Raw genomic sequence first — 21911 nt, forward strand, 5'->3', positions numbered from 1 at the left:
CTTCAGATTCAGAAGACAAGTAGCCATAACACATTTAGAACTTGCAAGAACAGAATCTGACATGAAAAACTCGAGGTGCTACTTGCTCTTGGCACTGTCAGATCGCAAGATATAAGCTTCATCTGTCCGTCCTTTTACGTGATGATCAGAGTAGCGTTCAACGAGGATGGAGGGCATAGATCTCTTCTTCAAGTGCAATTAAGTATGACCGTACCGTTGAAGAACATCACAAGATACGGTAAAGGAAAATAATATTACCCAGTCCAAATCTCATCTCAAGGATCAAGCGGCTGCAGAAGAACCATTCGATCATCCCTTGACCGTTGAAACCAGTTATAGTGTCTAATACACCACAAAAGCTACAATTACAACCAAAATTGATGAGCACAAGACTCGTTGCCTGATCTGAATAACAACTCAATAAAAGCATCAGTGAAGGTTACATCTAGCGATTCTTCTCTTCAGCTCGTCGTAAGCGTATCTCAGTCCTCATTTGGAGGCTAACCAGTTCCAAATGGTTCCCAGTCATTCCATTTGATATTTTAAAGCGCTTTTCTCCCTGCAGACATGCAACATTGTAAATGGTTTTGGAAAGTTTGCACCGGTGATGTTATTCATTTGACATTGCTATTACTATATTACCTCTCGGCTGATGGCTTTCTGATATGGATGCATAAAATCGTGTGAATGAAGCATTTCCTTTGCTCTTCTCCTCCTGCATTCAAGGAAAAGCTTTTCAGCGACCTCAGTCAAGCTTGCATGCGGAGCAATTGACTACAAGGGAGGCACATTGCAATAACAGGGGAAATCCTACCTGAAGGAAGCTCTCAACTGATGCCTTATCATTTGGTGAAAAAGAGACGTTCTCTCTTTTCCTCTGTATAAAATCCTTGTTCTCATTAACCTGCAATTTCAGCATTTAAAGCAGCCGTCAGATTTCCACCAGATGAAACAGAAGCAAAAAGGATCCTGTGCACTTCCCTGAAATAAATAAATGATCTACTGTTCCTCCGTCAAGGCAGAGATGAAAATAGCAAGACAGCAAGCTTATGTGGAATATATTCACATTCAACAGCCTCCATGTAAATTTAAGGGTCCCATGCAATGTGTGGAGGTCATTGCAGAGTAACAAAGTGAGGTTCAACAGATCTTACAAGGATGCCGACAGATTCAGAAAGAATTTTAGAATGTGTGTATTCACCTGGTCTATCATGCGTTTAATAGGACGTTGAAGTGATTCGAGCGTTGTCTGCTCATGTAGTCTTTTCAAGAGGATAAGAGGAATTGTGGCTACTTCTGGAAAAGAAACATGATAGCTCCACTGGGCAAAGTGTGCCGACAGAACCTGAATCGCTGAAAGAATGCACTCCTCTTGAAAATCCCTTGATTTCAGCAGGTTCTTTGGCACCTAATAGCAAAGAAAACAGTAATTAGTACGAAACAGTTCTCAGGATAAACAAACTTTACAATACTTATGCAGTTGTACTTGTAATACATGTTTAGACAGAAGCCTGAAAAGATGAAGTAGCTACTTGATAGTGGTGACAGTCTGACAGAACATATTGCTGACTACAGAACAGACATGAAAGCACGTAAAGTTGTAATAATTACTAACGTCCAAACTGTTACCAACAGAAATGGCATACCTTCAACAGTGATGAGAAGTTGACCTTTGTTTTTTGTGTTTGTTCTTTCTGAGTTTCTCTAAATTCTAGGCAGTCAAATAGCAAAGATGAAATTGGAATAAACAGCTGACTGCAAATGGAAAGCTCATTCAGCATCTGCACAAGCCTCAGTCTCAATGGCAAGTATCGTGTGCCTGGGAATAAGTGAGCCGCTCCTCTTATTACTTGAAGAACTTGCGAAAATAATGGATGGAGATTGTAATCCTTGTAGTTACAACAAAGAAACCTAACCCATAGGTTCACACAATTGATATATTGCCAGTTATCTATCTTCCTGAGGTCTTCCTGCAGCCACAAACAAGAAGCAAATAACTGTTCATGTAAAATAACAAAAGATAGATAGAAGACAACATCAATAGTCTAAACCTCAGCATCCACGAGCAGATCTCTTTCTGTTCTTTTGGGCATGTGCAACAAGGGCATGCATATCGAAACAGATATTGTACTAGCACAACTGTGAAACCTTAAGATAACCTTAGTAAGAAAATGCTGTTAACAGCGAACGGCTCTCAGCCCGGGTGGCATGAGCTCCCGAGCGTTACCGGCAAGACCCGGATTTGAGGCCGTGGTTGGCAACGCCCCACCCGCCCCGGGTTCGAGTTTTAGGAGAACCCGGGGGTGCGCACAGGTTTAGGTGGTAGGGTGTGCGTGTGTGCGTTTGTACTAACAAAAATGCTGTTAACATGTTACAGACTCGCAATAGCCAAGAAGTTGTGCCAAGAAAAAAATAATAAATATGTTGCAGTTTGTGAACTCACCATCATTTTGTGCATGTCACAATTGTAAAAACCTTCTCTAAACTCTCCGGACAGGCAAAATTAAAAACTAACGGCCAGTCTAATTGTACTTGGATGGAGTCAATGTTGGCTTAATACTTCGGAAAATGTACTATTATAACTGGTATCAAGACACATTTTTGGCCTTGTTTGGATGCATAGGTTCCAGCCCAATCCCATACACTTAAAGACTCCAAGGATCTACCTGGAAAGGATAAGATAGGAACACCATACCCCTGGTCTAGAGTCAAACAAAGTGCACATTTGTATTAAGGTATAAGCATTGTTGCATACCTTTTCCTTTGTTTTAGAAGCCTGTTTAAGAATAGCATTCAGTTGCCCCACAGAGATTACTGCCCTCTCACATGATTTCTGAACATCCAGAGAATAAAGCTCTACCAGACAGTTCATCAGAAAATCAATATGCTTTGTATTTCTCTGATTCACAAGCTCGGTACTGGCAAGGTATGTATTATAGGCTTTAGTTAAGCAGAGGTCCAAACAGTCGGGTAACAGTGAAGCTACTTCTCGGATCATTAGAAATGCAGACAAAGACAAGCTCTGATCATCACTAGCCCATAAGCTAAATAAGATCTGCAGTGCAGTATACAATAGGTTAAAATCATGAGTAAAAAGGAAAAGAATTTGACAAACTAAAAAAATGTAGCTACAACATTGTAATATAATTCTTTAAAGAGCTGTCGAAGAAACACATCAAATAATTACCACTTCAAGGTTTTTGAAACAATATTCCTTCTAAAGGTCGATAAAAACATCTACTGTTCGACCAGGAACAGATGACTACAAAACCTATTTTAAACAATCAAGGATGCCTATTACCATCATACCACCATTTTCATATAATAGGGTCAGGCCAACAACAGGACCAGACTTTTGAGACAATATTACTTCTAAAATTTCATATCGTAGGGTCGACAAAAACATGCACCAGGAACAGATGACAAAAACCTGTTTAAAACATTCAAGCCTATTACCATCATACAATCACAAATTTCATATCGTAGGGTCTAGCCAACAACTGAGCCATGTTTCTCCACATCTCAATTCCTCCATGACAATCAAATAAGTAATGTAGGTTCTCTAATTTACTGGTATGTATAAAATAAACATATTTACCTAGCAAATAAAAAAATTCTTACAAATCATTATATTATGATTCGCTAGACTAGCTTTTAGACATGAATTCCCTTGAGAACAAAAGAAAATGCAAAATCGAATCAGATAATATCAAAAAGCAACATCATCAACAGACAGTACCTTAAGAAGCCTACTTGATGTTGACGGATATGCAGAAAAAAGAACCACCGATGCTCTCAGCCGAGTCAAAATAAAAGTAAGTATTTTGTTATCAGTAAGTTGACTAAGCAGATCAAGAGAATTCCGTAAGTAAGACTTTATGAGAGGACCAACAGTTTGCCATTTCTTAGAATTTCTCAGATTTATAATTTTCCCTTTGTTAGCATCATCTGAAATTTCCAAAAGAGCACGGAAAATGCTGTCTGACTGAGAAAGAACAAACGTTATTATCTGATAGAACACTCTGATATTTTGAAGTCTCTGCATCAAGGAGCTATCAGAGTAAACACCAAACCGACATGCGTCCCGAAAAGCATTTAGTAGGTTACGTAGTGCAGGTGATTTTGGTTCCTTTGCAACTAACTGGCACCATTCACTTATAGTCTTGCTTGTAAGAATCTTAGCATTTGGGGGATTTTTATCACTAGAGTCAACGTCATCATCCATAGAATCCATCTCATTTTCTTCATCCGAGTCCTATAACAAAACAAAATGTAATTGGTCATATCAGGCATAGAAAGTACATTGTAAACAGAAACTTGCAAAAAGTGTATCTCTATTCGGCAGCAGCTAAAGCAAGAGCTACTAATACTTACTTCTTTACTTCTGTAGTTCTCCAACTCCGACTGCCATTTTTCAAGGAAGTTAGCAAACTCTGGGTCCTACAAATAAAATGAACACTTAAAATCCACGATGCAATCAATTAAACAATGTTCATCGCATCCCTAGAATTCCATAAAATGCAGCTAATATCAATTAAACAATGTTCATCGCATCCCTAGAATTCCATAAAATGCAGCTAATATAAGGACAAGCCCACATTCTGCTCGTAGATGGAATGTGAACTCAGAAGCAGCGCTAACTGGCTAAGGCTCTGTTTGGCATTGCGGAGCCTTTTGATAATTATTTCTAATTTGGTTGTAGCAGTTAGTTGGAAGAATCTTGGACAGGCTGTAACAGAAAAATCTCACTGCAATCAGTATTGAATTCCCTAACTAACTAGATTCCACAAATTGACCCTAAGTATACAGGAACTATGTAATTGGCTGTACTTCGATTGTTACATAGACAGGACTGGCAGTTTGGAGTATGACTCATCTAATCTAACAATTAGCCTGCCCTATCAATTGGGGAGAAAGCCTGCAGTTCAAGACTATGATACAAACAACTATTAACTACAAAAACTTCCCAGCATTTTTATCCTCATATTTTCTTCCAGTCCCCCACTATCACTTATAGGATGAGTGCTGAATGGTGAAATCAGTATGTAAAGTGCATAAGATACATACACGTCAGACACCAAAGCAATTACTGTTCTAAATTGTTCTCTATGAGAAAAAAAATGTGGCACATAACTATAGGGATGCAACAAAGAACAAGATATCCTGAAAGTCTGAAACAGAAAGCCTGAAATAGTAAGAAAAGATAATGATAGTTTAAAATGTGCATGGTAAGGTCTGGAGGAGAAAGGAAGTTTCACCTTATCCAACAACTTCTTCAACTTTTTCTTTTGTTTTTTGATATCCAGATTCAGCTCATCATTCTGTCTGTACAAACCATCTTTCATGATACAATCTACACAAAATATCGATATATTTAGAAACAAACAGCTTAGCACAGCTCGAAATCAAAAGTCGTTACGACAACATACACTAACCTTCGACAACATCGACATCCTCACTATCAGAATAGTACGGACACTCAGAATCCTGCATAGCATGAATCAGGCAGCAGATTATAAAGGCGTGCAGCAACCCAGTAGTAATGCACTGATGTGTGTAAACTCTTTCAAGCAAAATCACAAACAATTAAACAATAGAACTGCTTCTGTGGAAAATGTCCAAAAAGGGTAACCGTTGAGAGTTTTGGGGAGCCTCACCATGAGCATTGAGCACATCATAATTCGTAGACAAAGTAGTTTGGCTGTGAATAACAGCCTGTGTACAGGTCAAGCAAACATACCTCTGAAAGATAACCATCACTGTCAGATAGATCAGTGTTCATTTCAGCCCCATCCTCTGGAAACTCCAGGCCAATAACCAAAGTAGCAGCAGGATCATTCATGTCCCTATGGGAAAAGCATTTTGAGCTTAGTTAACTAAAGGAAGGAATATGTTGGGTGAGTTAGTGTAAAACATTCGCCTGATTAGCAAACTAGGTTAGTTCTAGACGGCTATAACCTATAATCAAAGGCAGTGAGACCTTGACAAACCCATGACCTTGAACATTCCAAATTGTCACTAGTAATTAGGTTGCTGCAGCTTAGCTGTCCAGAGTTCAACCAAAAAGAAAAACATCCAATCTTAAGGCAAAGAGACTAAACTAATCCATCAAAAAGCTCACGTATGGTCAATTCGTCAAGCAAAACTACTCGCACTCGACTGTTACAGCAGAGCGCTTCAACAAGCCAGATCATGCAGAGAATGGTGAGAGAGGTCAGTTACATGGTGGCGCCGCCCTCTCGCCGCGGCACGTCCTCGTCGCCATCGCCCCGGCGCCCCTCCTCCCGGCCGCTCCCACCTGAAAACGGCTCGAATAAGCTCTCAATTAGACCCCTCACACAGCCAAACAAGCAGGCGAAGGCGAAGGCGGGGAGGCAGGTGAGAAGTGATGGGGCACAAGCCTCTGCGGGGGCGGCGGTGGGCGAACTGGGAGCGGATCTTGCGGTTGCGCTTGGCGGCGGTCTGCAGGTGCTTGCGCGCGAACTTGCGCGCCTTCTTCCCCAGCTTCTTCGCCATCGCCGCCTCTATCTCTCTCTCTCCCCGACGGCGGTGTGTGCAAGCGGCGGCGGGGTTTAGGGTTTGGATTTTTTTTTTTCCCTCTTGTAGGTTGACCAGCTGAAGAGGCTGCTGACACGTGGGTCCCGCTTGAATTTTAGGGGTCTAACTAATAATTCTAATGTTGTCGAGGTCCCTTTGGTGAAATGCCCCTCCACTACTCTAAAGTCTAATCTCGGCCGCTTAAGCCTCATCTAACGGTGAAACGGCCACCGGGGACCCACGGTGGATTTATGGCGGGGCCTTAATGGATAATTCAACATAAAAGAGGGTGTCCATCACAAAACGTCCCTCCACCATAGAAGGCAAAAATCTGGACCCATTTTTGGGGGGCCTAAATGGATAATTGGATACTTTGAGGGTTCCTACTGCAAAATATTCCTCCTCTAGGCGGGATATTTGCTTATTTGCTACTCAGAAAATGTCAATTGCCGCTTAGGCTGACATGCAGAACCCCTTGTATCTATGCATGTGGGGTAGGATAGTAAATGGGATGCCATATAAGAGTCTCTGGTGGCAAATAAGCGAATGCCCCTCCTCCAGGCTAGTCAGGACTCAGGACAGGAGCCATTGCAGATATGGGCCTCTGCGGAATTGTTTTAATAATATTATTTTATTAAAAATTATAAAAAATAATAAATAAAATTATAAAAATAGATATTTGTCTGTACACGGAGTGCTAATTAGGAATATATCGGTATGCGGACTAGTGCATCAGTTGAGCTAAAAGACGCCAAGAGAAGAACGTAACGACGGAGAAGATAATCAAGTCGCCACACATGCTAACCAAGGGGAGTGGGACTAGCCACTTGTGGACTAGATGGAGGTAGATGACGATAGGTTATGCACATTTATGGACTCAAGTGCTAAAATTCCGGAGGAATGGTCGAATTTTACATTGCAGAATTTAACGGTGAACAATTGACATAAGTCATCATGGCAGTATGATTCCATCGTGGTGGGCAAATGTCAGATGTTTCGTGACAAGGATCATCTGTAGCATGCAATAAAGAGATGGTTCTTCTTAGAAAAAAAAAAGGGAGTTTAAGGTGGTTATTTTCAATCCTCGGACATACAATGTGAAATATTTAGCTGAAGGTTGCATATGTCCATGAATTCTTGCCGAGGTGTGACACTATATGGGTAGTGTCCATTATTGAGCCGCATACTTGCAACTTGAGTCGACCTCTACACGGACATAAGAATATGACCGCAGATTATGTTGCAAATATGATGTACCCAGAGATTGTGAAGAAGATTAGTATATCCCTGTTTGAAATTATGCATGCTATTGATGACAAATTTGGGTATGAGATTTCATATGACATGGCTTGAAGAGCGAAATAGAAGGTGTTAGAGAACATGTTTGTTGGAGGTCGTTGTTAAGGACCCCTGACGGCCCCTTGGCTTAACCAGTTCGGCCTCCCGAAGCCCTTCCTCTCAAAGCCTTCACCTCCCGGAGCCATGCCTCCCGAGGCCTCAGTCACTAGCTGCTCAGGTCGGCTTCCCGGAGGCTACAGGGTGAGTCATCAGGCCTCAGGAAATATCTGCTAGAAGAGAAGCACCGGTCATACCGTTCCTGCAAGGAGGTGACTGACATTAAATGCTTAGGTTGGTGGATGTCGCTCTGACACTCCGGCGTAATGAAGGCTATCCTGACACTCCTGACAGTGCGACGTCGGGCCGCAGTTGGTGACCAGCTCACCCCTCAGGGTGCAGGCACCACAATGGTTATTATGGTAAATATTTATCTAGCGTATAGGGTAGAAAGTAGTTATCCAGAGTAAGGCCTAGTAATTCGATCAGATCCCAGATATTTATACATTATGATAACTTGTACGCCAAGCTACGCACGACCCTATAAATAGGAGCCCTGGTCGCCTGGGCAAGGGACGGCAGAAAGACCCAAAGGTGAAAAAACATCAAGTCACGCTGTGATACTCCCTCCAGATCGATCCATTATTTCTACCATCAATATTGTCGGTGTATCAGGAACCGGGGGTCCCTGAGTCCCGAGGCCAGGCCAGCCGTCCACCACGTGTCACCATCCCGCGAGGTTCCTCCTGCGGGATGAGGAAAATCTAAGTTCCGGGAGAAGGTGCTCGGGGCCACAGCCGCTGGTCCCCGAGCACCCCAGTTCCCCGATGACTCGCAGAGCCCAAGTACCGGGAAGAAAGTGCTCGGGGAGGTGCCCGGTCGCCCCCGAGCACCCTAGTCCCCCGACGATCAGAAGAGCTAAGTTCCGGGAGAGAGCGCTCGGGGGGCTGCGTGCGGCAGCCCCGAGCGCCCGGTTCCCCAAGGGTCAGTGCGAAAGTGCTCGGGAGAGAGTTCTCGGGGTTGCACGTGGCAGCCTCCGAGCACTCGGTTCCCCGAAGGGTGAGTGCAAAAGTGCTCAGGGTTGCACGTGGCAGCCCCCGAGCACTCGGTTCCTCGAAGGTTCGTGCGAGAGTGCTCGGGGAGGTGAACAGTACCCCCGAGCACTCGGTGCCCCGACGACCCAGAAGGGCCCCCGAGAGGCCCGCCGATGAGGTGTCAACTAGTCAGAGGTCCGAGGCCGCATTTAATGGGCGTACGCGGCCTGACATTCCCAACTGCTCCCGCCGCAGTGTCAGTCCCTGCCATGCTTTGGCAGGGAGGCGTGGGGCCATTAATTGCACGAGTCCCGTCCCGTATCATCCGGTGTATCTCGGGATAACGTTGCCAGGATCAAGACGTTCCGCCTGCCGCCCTGTCGTGGCAGAGGAACAAGACAGGGCGGGCACGCCGGGTGCCTCTGTGGCTGCCCGGTGGGCCCTCTCAACGGCGCCCGTCGCCAGGGCGTCCACAGTGATGAGTGACCGGACGCGCGCCGCGTTTTTCCACCGCCCATGTCACTTCGCCCAGAGGAAATGATGACGCCTTTCTCAGTCGGGGCGTCTTGGAACTTGTGCCCTTTCCTTCCTGTTCGGGGTATGTCGCGGCCGGCGAGTGCATAAAAGGATCGGCATGTAGAGAGAAGAGAGAGATGGAAGGGAATTTGAGAAAAACAAAAGCCCGAGCCGTCAACCGAGACACCCAGACGAAGAAGACGAACCCCACAACGAACCAAGCCAATGGGCGAAGACATTGCAAGCAAGCCTGAGCAGAGCTCTGGCTGAAGAACAAGGAGCCTCAACTCTTAGTTAGATACTATATTCTTGTAACCAGATACATCCTCAGGGGATCCCCCTCAGGACAGTTATTGCATCTATATAGGAGTAGGGTATTACACCCCCGTGCGGCCCGAACCTGTCTAAACTCCGGTGCATTTACTTCCCTTTGCACTAGGTCGATCATCCTCCACCACCAGCCGTTGCATTTATTTCCACTTCCATTTATTTCTCCGACGAACTTATTCAGGATCATCCCCCCGGCCGAATCTCTAAAAAGGGGTCTCTTGGGATCCCTACGACAGGAGTTAATCCTCCGACAAATACATTCGTAGTGTTCCTTCTACTTAAACTTCGTCTCTAAACTTGAGTCTCCTCCTTAGAAGAAACTCTCGCCGTACTTGCTGGGGTAAGACGAACTCTTGCTCCAACAATGTTATAAGGATCAGTACCACAACCTACCTTTATTGCTAGAGGTTATTCAGTGGAGGAACCTAGGAACTAGTATTGCTACTCATGATTTTATCAATCAGGATGGAGATCGAGTCCTTCAGCGGGTGTTCTGATCGTTCAACTATATGATCAAGGCACTCAGACATTATCGACCGGTGATGTGCATGAATGGGACATTCCTCACTGGAAAAAAAACATTGGGCAGATACTGACAACTATAGGGGTAGATGGTGAGAACCTGGTTGTGCCTTTGGATTTTGCATTCGTGGAACACGAGTCTACGGATAGTTAGTTGTGGTTTCTGTAGTGGGTTAAGAGAGGTGTTATTGGTAATAGGACGAACGTGTGTACTCTACGATCGTCATGCAGGCTTGTTGAACGATATCAACACATTGTAGAGGGGAACGGGGCGGGGTATTGTCGTGGCCTACTTGCATAGCCGATGTTGCATGCACCATCTTGGAGCAAACTTCTACAAACAATTCAGAGCAAGAGGTTGATGTATCTTTTTAAGAAGCTGTGCAAACAAAACCAAAGGAGAAAGTTTGATTGTCACGTCTCAAATCCTTAATTACACAATTAAGCATTATGTTTAATTTTTTGTAATTTTATTTCGAAATGCTAATGCAATTCATCTAAATTCAATTGAATGAGATAAATGAATTTGGAAGAAAAAATAATAAAATTCACAGTTAAAACGGACCCTTTCTTTAACATGCGGGCCCCGCCCACATATGATCCCACCACCCTACCCACCTAGAGGGGCAGCATCCACCTCCTCTCTCTCTCTCTCTCCCCCCCCCCTCTCCCTCTCTCTCTCTCCCCCTCACTCCCCCACGCATCTCTCTCCATCTCCAGCTAGCCAAGCAAGGGAGGAGCTCCCCCTCTCACTCCCTCTCAAGCATTCTCTTCCCCCCCCCCAAATCCGACCTCAAGAGAAGGATTTCAGCTATGCATGTACTATCCACACGACCACAAGCTCATAAGCTACTCATCTATCCATTTCGTTTTCGTTTTCATGGAGGAATCGAGTTGTTCTTGAGTTCTTTAGATGTTCTTGAGTTTTTGAAGTAAAATGTAGTTTTGGGTGAATTTGAGCTATGAAGTTGTGTTGCTAGGTTGATGAGTGAGTTTCAGACTCCTTGAACTATCTCTAGCATATTTCCCTTAGGCTTGGAGAGGCTCACAAATCAAATCGACCCCAAAATCCTCTCGAAAACGGTTGTTCTGGACAGCCCAGATATTCCGAGTAAACCCGGATACTCTGAGTTCAACAGGAAAAAACCCATTGAATTGTATTAAAAAATCGTTAGAGTTTAGGGTGTAAGTTGGGACTAAATCCTTTGAATAGGGCATATACATACAGTTCAAAAAATGTGTCACACAGGGTTTCCGAACCGTCTGTACAAATCATTTTTCTACTAGTGAATGGAGGAGATGACTCTGTCGAGCAAGAGAAGGCGAGACAGATGCCACCAGCGGAAGGTCATAGGATCTAGCGTATCGCAGGTCGGCACGACACGACCCGATCTTAACTGGGTCGTGTCTGGACTGAAATCGCGACATGTGTATCAGCACGACCCGTTTAATCTAAACGGATCGTGCTCAATAAGTTTGTACCGTACCGGACCGCCCATTTGACCACCTCTCACCACCGTCATACCCCGTCGTACCACCGCAGGTGAACTACCGCTCGTTCGGGATCCGTGTGAACCCCAACCACTATGAGTCCGGCACGGTGTGTCTGAGCCTACTACTCGACACCTTTGGTGGCGAGGGCACCGGGCTCTGGTCACTGGAGGCGTCGAGTGTGCTCCAGGTTGTCGTCTCCATCCAGGGCCTCGTGCTCACCACCCAGCCCTAATACAACGAGGCCGGCTACGATGCTAATGTCGGCACGCTGCAAGGTCACCACAACGAGATGCCATACAGCGAGAACACCTACCTACTCACCCTCCAGACCATGCTGCACTTGCTGCGCCGGCCACCGGCGGGCTTCGAGGAGTTTGTCAGGCACCATTTCCACCACCGCGGGCGGCACGTGCTCTATGCGTGCGAGGCGTACTTGGCTGGCTGCCGGGTCTGCACGCTCGATGACGAGGCGCGTGCCACGGAGGTGAGCAGGGAGCGGCCGTGCTCGGTGGGATTCAGGCTCGCGCTCGCCAATGTGGTGCCGCGGCTTGTTGAGGCGCTCAATGAGATCAACGCCGACGGATGCGAGCAGTTGGACCGGCTCCATGCAGCAACCGATGAACAGCTCTTGTTGACAAAAGATATAAAGACAGAGTGAACATGAACAGGTCTACGATAGACGAGCATTGCAATTTGCAACAACAATAAAGGGTCCAAATAACAGAGAGTAGATGATCGATGTAGTCATGTACTTTGCTTAATTTTCTTGTTCTAATTATTTCCAGATCGATGTTGGACTGAGTGGTGTGTGTCTATATATATATATATATATTATGGAAAATTAGAAATTATGAAAAATTAATTTTCATTCAGTTTGGGAAGAAAAAAATCTAAATAAAGAATCCAAATAAAATAAAATTAATAATTATTAAAATTAGAGTTAGAACAGAAAAATAAGGACTCATATCAAATATAGTCTTACAAAAATCAAATTATTATAAAAATCAAATACTAATAAAGAGTCCATGTAAAATACAATTAATCAATAGCTAAAATTTAAAATAAAAAATAATAAAATCTTTTCAAAATTTTTACTAAGATAATAGATTAAGAAGCACAATATAGCCCAAGATCATTATATCAAGTAGTCAACAGGCAAAGCACAACACGCAGACAAGACAAATATATTCTGATTTTGGTTGGGTTACCTACCGGCACGATTTTAACAGTTAATCAAAACGTATATGAATCGAACCAGTACGTATATACAATTCGGTACAAATTTGGAGCATAAATAATTTTCTTTTCTACAAATATAATTTTCATCTCTTTTTCTAATTGTCTGTGTTTTGTAACTAAATGATACTAATCTTGTAAAAACTAAAAAGATTAATTTTAATAAAAAATATCTGATAAAATATTACAAAGCCACAATATTAACGTGATCACCTACCAGTTATATACTCTTTTCTGTCGGCTGGATGATCGAAGATGACATGTGTTCGGTAGGTAGAAGAGGCGAACTAGCTGCTGCTGAAAGAATAACAGATACAGCTGGCCAGCTGGGGCACTAGCTGTATCAGTTACCAATGTCTGTGCTATGCAGCTGCAGCTGCCAATTGCCAGAAGGTGACGCCATCAGTGCCGGTTGGAAAAATGCTGCAAGAAGGGTGGAGGAGCCGCCGGCGGAGAGGTAGAGACTCTCGGCGTCGCGTTGGGACTAGGGGTAATATGGATAGTCTGTGACCCTCAATTCACATTCTACCTTCAAAACGTAGAGAGTAGCAGCGATAGATAATAGCAAAGTACAGATGTAAGCTAGTACAAACTGACATTGCCAATCAGTATTAGTGTCGATCCTAATTATAAATTGTTACTGATGATCACTACTATATATATTATCTTAAAAAAATCATAATTTTTTCACACAAAGTTGGATGAGAAAAAAATTATATAAAAAGTATAGCTCTCGATGAGATCTACAATTTTATAGTTGAATTTTTTTTAATTTGAAATCATTTAAATACCCAAATAATTATAATAAAATTGCAGCAGTGGTCAATGACAGCTCACATTAAAAAATTCATAATTTTATATGAAAATTGTAGCTCTCGACGAGATATACAACTTTGTAGTTGATTATTTTTTTATTTAAGATCATTTAGATATACAAATAGCTATTCAAATATTCAGTCAAAAAAATTTATTTTGCTACTATACTCACGAACGAACGATAGCGGAGATGGTTAGAGAGGTCATACATGCGCACAGGCTGTGAGGTCTTGAGTTCGAGTCTTGGTTACCATATACAAGCGAATATCACATGACTGTGTGAATATTGGATGTGGTCGGGTGGGTAGTCTCTGGTTGCGAAAATAAAATTTTGAAACTTTTTTTGCCCAAAAAATATTAAATCGAGATCGATTATCAGTGCCGGTTGGTAGCTTTATACCAACCATTATTGATAGTAATTTTTAATGCTGGTTTCATATCTGACACTAATAGTCATTGATTATCAATACCGAGTAATTAATGTCAGTTAAAAACCATCACTAATAACGATTTTAAATTAATACGGATGAGATATTTTAGTACAGTGCTGATACAAGTCTAACGAAAACGATCTGGCTTACAGTGCCTAGCCTATTCACACTAACAATCATTGTATTCAAGCCGTTGGGTCAAATCAAGCGAAAGACATATTCGATGAAAGCTTCAAAAGAGTTCGTTGTGGAAAAACAGCGCCACCTAGGGGAACCATTAAGAATCTCGCTGGCGTAGCCGAGCCCAATCGACCTCGAGTTTGGCTCGTTTGGGTTTGCAGTAAGCTTGAAGCCTAGAGTAAGCCGAGGTAGAGTAGCTCACGAGTATTGAGTTTTTTCAATAGCTCTGTGATGTAGATATTCTAGTTAATATATATACTTTATTCCATCATAAATACATAATGTTTTGATCAAATCTAATCAAATTTATAAAATTTTAATCGTCAAGTACTTTTAAAATATTTAATTTAAAAACATAAAAATCATACGTGTATATTTATCTAAAAATATTTTCATAATATTATATTTTCATTAAATATTATAATTATATTTTAATAAAAATAGTTATCAAAACACGTCAAAAACCATTAAAAATTAAAAAACTTCATGCATTTTTTACGGGAGTGTGTATTATTTTTTCGTGGGCACGCGTGCGTCGCCATTGGCTCACTGCTATCTGTCGATGCATGCCTTCGTGTTGCCACTTCTTTTTTTTTCTTTTTTTTTTAAGAAAGTTGCAAGCTCAGCTGGCTAGCTAGCTAGCTTTTCTAGAGAGAACAAGAAGAAAAGATGCATGCTCAGTTGGCTAGCTTTTCTGGAGAGATCTATCTATCCAACACATCCACCTGCTAGCAGAATATTTTAGCTAGGTTCTCTATATGGTGCATCTATATACTGTAATGGATAGTGGTTCGATCGGAAACTGCATGCATGCGTAACTGAAAGCTCCACTATGTAATGATCGGTGGATGGATCATGCATGTGTGCATAGCTTTTTTTTTAATCATATTAGTTGCTGCTGCACGGATGCATGCATGACACCTAATCTGCAACTACGTACTAAATGATTTGCTAACGTTAATTTCCTTTTTGCCCTCGTGCACTCATGACTCATCGCACAAACAAACGCCGTGCCCAATCGATCTCTAGCAAGGTGTACGTAGCTTACTTCATATGTCATTACTGCAATAGCATGTCAAGCTGCTTAATTTCCCCTCCTGCATTCATGACTTCAGATAGATAGGAGTAGATGTTACTGCAGTGTCTCTCTCTCTCTCTGTATATTATTAAATGCATTGCGTGTTAAATATTATTCCATACGTTAGTGTCTAGACCAATCCGACCCGCCGAAGCAACCCAAGAGGTCAGGAAATTCTTATTATAAAACAAGAAAACACATATTATAAAACAAGAAAATACCCATTAAAAAATCAGGAAACACCTATTTCTTGACGGGAAAAGAATGAATTCGTGATCGGAAAGTATATATTATCCTGATAAAAAAATGTATATCGGAGCGACCGTAAAATATATATTGTCGTAGCCTAAAAATATATATTACTTGACCAGAAAACATACAAGCTATACTCACATCTGCACAACTGCAATTGGATGGTCACACAATTAATCAATTGATTGTACACCATGGTGTTTATATGGTTGCAAGTGCATGTACGTGAGCTATACATGGGAATAAATTACGTAGATTACAAACTGCCTAACTAATGCTGGTTAATATCAAAGATTGAGGCAATCAAGTAGGCGCAATATTAGGGGATTGTTGCCAAACCGGGAATAGTGCAAGCGCGGCATATGGGGAGAGAATATTTCAACATGAACACATACCCAAAATAATCATTTCTTTTGGTTCGCACAACCAAATAATTATTCCTAGCTAACTATAGTGCTAGCTAATGGTGACTCCATCGTCTTCCTTCTTCCTGTCGCCATCCAAACGGTGGAGGGAGCCACTGATCTTGAGTTTGCAGCTGCATGCACACTACTACAGCACAATACATTACTACTGGCTCCAAAACCTCATTTATTGTCGGGTTTGGAGCCGGTAGTAGGTAACGGGTAGTGATAGTCACCGGCTCCGTGGATCGGCAGTGAAAGTGATTATCACTGTCGGCTGAAGGATTCGGTCGGTAGTGATTCCTTGGAGGTTGGCCGATTCAACCGGCAGTGATTTTCACGTCCCAAATTTCATAATCGCGTGATTAAGCTTAATCATGCATCATTAGCGTCATATTTATTTTCGAGGTAAATTATTTTGGCGCACTAGAGCACTTTGTTTGAAATCAATTGGATGAGAGAAAGGAATTCGAGAGAGAAAAGAATTAAAGTCGCAGTTAAAACAGACATCTTTATCTCTAATATGTGGGACCCACCCGGCCCCACACCTCACCCACTCCAATCACTCAAGTGGGCAGCCCCCACCTGCTCCCCCTCTCTCCTCCCTCACTCCCACCATGAAGCAAGAGCTGCTGCTCCTCCTCCTCTCCCCTTCCCCACTCAAACTCTCACTCCCTCTCTCCATTTTCTTCTAAAATTCTTAAAAGAGGGATTGAAGGTATGCATATGGTACCATTGCATTCTAGAGCTCATAAGCTACTCATCCATACAATTCATTTTCGTTTTCTCGAAAGAATCGAGCTGAATTTGATGTCTTTTGGTGTTCTTGATTGAAGCACAAGAAACACCGGAGTTCTTCGATTTCCCTCCATTGCCTCCACTTCTCGGCTGTCACCCAGCTCCACAAGCATCTTGAGTAAGTCTATCAGGCTCACCATGGCAAGAATTTGTGGTTTGGTTGGTCGATTTCGAGTTTTAGCAAAGTTCATGAGTTTTTGAGGTTTTAAACCAAAATGAGGATTTAGATGAGATTTGATTTAGGAATTGAGTTGCTAGATGCTTAGTTAAGTTCTAGACTCTCTAAACTCTCTCAAACATATCCCCTTTAGAGTGAAAAAGATCGTAAATCGATTTGGCAAAGTTTTCCCTCAAATAGGAGCAGTTCTGAAAAGTCTGGAACCTCCGAAAATTGTCCGGAGCGGAACCTCCGCAAAAAAGTACGGATAGTCCGCAAAAGTGCGGAGGTTCCACATAAAAGCGCAAAGGGTCTGTAGTTACTATTCATCAGGTGCGTTGAGTCTTGTAAAATTCATAATTAATTCATCCGAACTCTAAACGATGTGAGACCAATTGCGTTAGCTTCATATGAGTGTGAACTACGTGTTAAAAATGTTGGAACTCTAGAAAATATTTTTGAGAATTAGTGAGTTAATTAAATGTGTTTCGGCTTGTTTAGGTCACGGTTAGTTGTTGCCATATCCTAAAATTACGAAACCACTTTTGTTAGCCTTGCATTAACATGCACTACACATTAAAAATACTAATGAGCCATGAGATGAGTGTTTGAATTCCGTTGGTTAATGAAATACGCACTAAGGTTTAATGAGTTATTGAAATGGTTTCAATCTTTAACATTGCGTAATTAATTGAATCTAAGCCCCTTATATAGTGTATGACCATGTTTAGGTAGATTGTGTTTAGTTTTCAAGTTAAATCGATCAACAAATCGGTAAAAACACATTTCCTATCAATGTCCGGAGTGTCCGGACAAAGTCCGGAGGGTCTGCACATATCCGGAGTATCCGGAGAATTCTCCGGATAGTCCGGAGTTTGCCTGAGTTGCGCAAATGTCTGGATATTCCGCATAATTTTGCGGATAGTCCGCATATGTCCGGAGGTTCCAGAGATTTCTCTGGAGGTTCCGCACTTTCGGCAACTTTTCAAATTGGTTTGAGTGCCAATTTTGTTCTAGCTCGCATGTTTGCACTTTTAGTATGTTTTGCGCATCTTATGGCATGCATTGTTGCATTTCACCCATACTCATAGCATTGCACGCGTTATTCTTTTTAGAGAACGCCGATCTAACGATCCTGGAGGCCGAGTTCGATCCCGACACATCCTACCTTTCTGATCCAGGGCAGCAAGGAAAGCACTCATGTCAAATTTGAAAGTCTCAATTGATGAATATGCTTATGTATGTATGCATGTGTCAGGTACCCTTGGGTAGAACCTATGCCGATTGCATCTTTCTACCTTGGTCAATTGTTCAAGTAATTTCTTTGTAGCCTAAAGATGGTGTTATGTCTAGGTACAAGTACGATATACATGCTTAGCAATGTTTAGGTCTTTCGGTAGAAGTCGAACGACGGTGTTTTCCGTTGTTCACGAGCATAGGGATCACTAATGATTATAAATACATGCTGATGGTGAGATGGTTGATGAGTGGTGAGTATGAGACGAGATGTGGGCGGTGTTAGGTCGTCTGCCTCAGTGGAAAGTCTAGGGAGTAGGTCAGGAGAGGAAACTCGAGCACCATAGATCGCTTGCATCGTTTAAGGCCAATCGTTGGGGTTGTTAGCTTTAGCACTTACCTTACTCACCACATGCCGATCTAATGGTAAGGCGAGTCGAATACGTTCGCAACTGTAGCTTTATGGGCGTGAACATCGACAGTGTGAGCGGACGAGCTTATAAGCAGCACCGTTATTATCAGAGTCGCCACTATCACCATCCTTGCCCTCGTTGTCGATGGCGTGGCGCATAGTGTCAGTGTTGCCCACGCCATCATCCATGGTGTCGACGTCATCCCCCTCTTCCTTGCTAGTGTTGCCCTCCTCTTCCTATTGCTAACCCCCTCATTGGAGTAGCTAGTGCTGCCCTCCTCTTCCTCCTCTTTGGAATAGAGTGGCATAGCCTCCTCGTCCGAGCCCAATGGCGAAGTGCCCTCCTACCACACACTGTCTTTGTCATCGCTGTTGGCCTCTTTCGGCTCTATTGAGAGCTCAGAGTTGGTTCCTCTCCTATGAGACTTCCATGGACTCCTCCTCCACCTCCAACATGCTCAGCAAAGAAAATGGAAAATGTGGGAGGCCCATGTGCGGAGATGGCAAAGCGGGCACCGATGGCAGCAAAGGAGGAGTGGCTATGGGGAGGCGCTATGGAGGAGCTTGTGGCGGCCAGGAGGTGAAGGAGAAAGGAAAATAGGAATGGAGATTGGGTTTTTTTAGAGAGATGTGGCCGGTCAGTGGGAACTTAAAAGGCCGGCCGGCATGGGTTTTATTTCTTTTGGTATCCTCACGATTCAATAGTGGACTCGTTCTTAATATTATTTCTAGATTTTTATTTAGTGCTAGTAGTACCCTAAAATTTTAGAAGCTTATTGGGTAGTCTACTGTGGTGGTGAGGAAAGCTAGCATCCGAGTGTGTTCTTCTAGTCCTCTCGTTTAAATACGCTAAGCCGATGGAGGACACAAGTCCTTTAAATTGATCTTCCTCTATCTCCATTAGCAAAGTGGGATTAAAATCACACCTTTAGTTCACTTGTTGGTACTTTGTGATTTATTAAGGATTATTATAATAGTAGATAACTATATAAAGCATGTACGATGATTTAATTGCATGCATGCAGGAGACCCAATCGATTGTTTTAAGCTGGTCTCACAATCCCATGCTACTGGACTGTGCTGGAATTTTCTACATTATATATTCTGTTATCCCGACATATAGTTTGGTGTCAGGTTCACGATGTGTTATATATGAACCATGCATGGTCCTCAACTCCTCATATTTTGTAAAGTCAGCAAACGACATATACTTGCTTTTTCAGAAAAAGAAAAGAGATAAGTAGCATATACATGCTAACTTTTCTTAGGGAATATACGTACGAACTAACTGGAAAGGCAGAGAAAGTGTAAGGAAACAGCAGAAAATCCACACACACACAAAAGGAAAAGGGTTCGTGATCTATAGTGAGAAGATAGCGTTTTATACCTTTTATCCCTGAATGGACGCAAAAGAGATCGAAGAAACAAAAGGCAACAGAAAACGAGCAAGAAGAAGAAGAAGAAGACCGACATGATGAAAAGATGGAGGGTACGAAAAAAGGCCTAAAAGTTGCTGAAATCTTGAGCCCCTCTGATCATTTGTGATTTTCCAGTTGTAAGGATTTCTGACCTCCGGATTTTCTCAGTGATTCATGTACGAAATAAATCCAATTTCTAAGTAAAAAATCCCATCTCATTTGTCCTGAAAACAAGCTGCAGACTGTAATAAACATGCAAAGGTGGGGACAAACGGAATCCAAATACATACGTGCCGGCTAGATGATCAGGCTCCATGTTAGTACAGCAGGTGAATCTGTTCTTTTCCTAGGACACTTGTTGTTTCCTGACAATGTGCAGACCGCGGCAGACAATATCAAAAGCTCTTTATCTGCACTTAAAGAAGAGGCAGGTGACCCAATTTGGATCTGAGCAGACAATATCCATGACGATATATATGCTCGACTAACCTAGCAAACTCTAGATCAAGCAAAGGCATGTACTCAATTTCCTTCTTTCCATTACAACTAGGAGACATACATGCACAGACTACTCACGCTGCTTTTACCTGACTACTCTCAAATATTCCATCTGCGTCTCAATCCCTGAAAAATACTTAATTGTGTTCCGGTAATTGTAGAGTGAGGGAGTTTACTTTCTTTTTTTGGTATGCTTCACTAGCTAGCATCATAACAGTTCACAAGCTAAGAAATAAAGTACTGTTAAGAGTGCTTGCTTGCCCCTTCTTTCTTCTTTTTTTTGTGCAATACAGTGGACCTAACTAACACGCGGAATGATTTGGACATGTTCAAATGCATGCATGCCGGTCCTTGGTCACAAGTCACATCTTGGTCAACAAAACACACAACTAACATAGACCACGATCGAAGTACTAGCGTGCATGGCATGTTGATATGATTCTCTCTCTCTCTCTCTCTCTCTCTCTCTCTCTCTCTCTCTCTCTCTCTCTCTCTCTCTCTCTCTCTCTGCCACGTTCATGTGTAGTGCTTCTTCATATTGTGGCATCCTGATTTTGTATTATATATAGTGCAACAGGAGTACAAATATATTGGTGTAATGTATATAATCACATACTTCATTCGATGGTTAAACTTCCCCATTTTTTTTCCTGAAGAAAAGATAACTTTTTCCATTGCGAAATTGGACAAGACACAAGGATAAACCTATTTTTCGGTCGTATCTTCTATGCTACGTTGAGAAAATCTAAGAAAAAAGAACATGTTATTTTAGTAATTTTCTTTTAGCAAGCTCTCTACAAGAAATTCATGGGTGTGCGCGCCTTTGCGGTGACATCTGATTTTGTATTAGTAGTAGCATGTTTTTAATATGTAATAGCAGAAGTACGAGCAACATGTATCGTTTTCAACAATTATGATCGATTGCCTGTCATTGTTTCTCTTCTTAATGTCAAAAGAATGATTACAAAAAATATCTTTCATGTTGTATATCTAACCTTCAATTCAGTCGTGAGTGAGTTGTGCCTATTTATTGGGTGAATGCGATTTAACCAAACGTCCCAACCACATCATAGCATTGTCATATAGGAGTATATACTGGCAAGGCGGATGAGTCGTACGTGATATAGCATTACTATTCTTTTATAAAGGAATTTATTTTTCACTAGAAATTTCCTGGCACAAAACTGTTCAATTCCTATATGAACTTCCTGAGTTTTTTTAATATTA

The 21911-nt window shown here is 42.3% G+C and overlaps 1 protein-coding gene and 1 pseudogene across 1 annotated transcript; one reads left to right on the plus strand and one right to left on the minus strand.

Moving 5' to 3' along the window:
* Window positions 1-234: 234 nt before the first annotated feature.
* LOC133904879 (protein REBELOTE) lies at window positions 235-6586 on the minus strand. The gene is made up of 13 exons (XM_062346507.1): window positions 6402-6586; window positions 6223-6298; window positions 5741-5846; window positions 5436-5487; window positions 5259-5353; window positions 4375-4440; window positions 3740-4255; window positions 2756-3055; window positions 1647-1970; window positions 1202-1408; window positions 815-904; window positions 643-715; window positions 235-559 (listed from the first exon to the last, which is right to left on the minus strand). The coding sequence occupies exons 1-13, from the start codon at window positions 6514-6516 to the stop codon at window positions 543-545; spliced, it is 2037 nt and encodes a 678-aa protein (XP_062202491.1). The 5' UTR covers window positions 6517-6586; the 3' UTR covers window positions 235-542.
* A 5019-nt stretch (window positions 6587-11605) lies between these two features.
* On the plus strand, window positions 11606-12426 carry LOC133904639 (probable ubiquitin-conjugating enzyme E2 23; annotated as a pseudogene).
* The last annotated feature ends 9485 nt before the right edge of the window (window positions 12427-21911 follow it).

Source organism: Phragmites australis, chromosome 22 (assembly GCF_958298935.1).
Source record: "Phragmites australis chromosome 22, lpPhrAust1.1, whole genome shotgun sequence".
NCBI lineage: Eukaryota > Viridiplantae > Streptophyta > Magnoliopsida > Poales > Poaceae > Phragmites > Phragmites australis.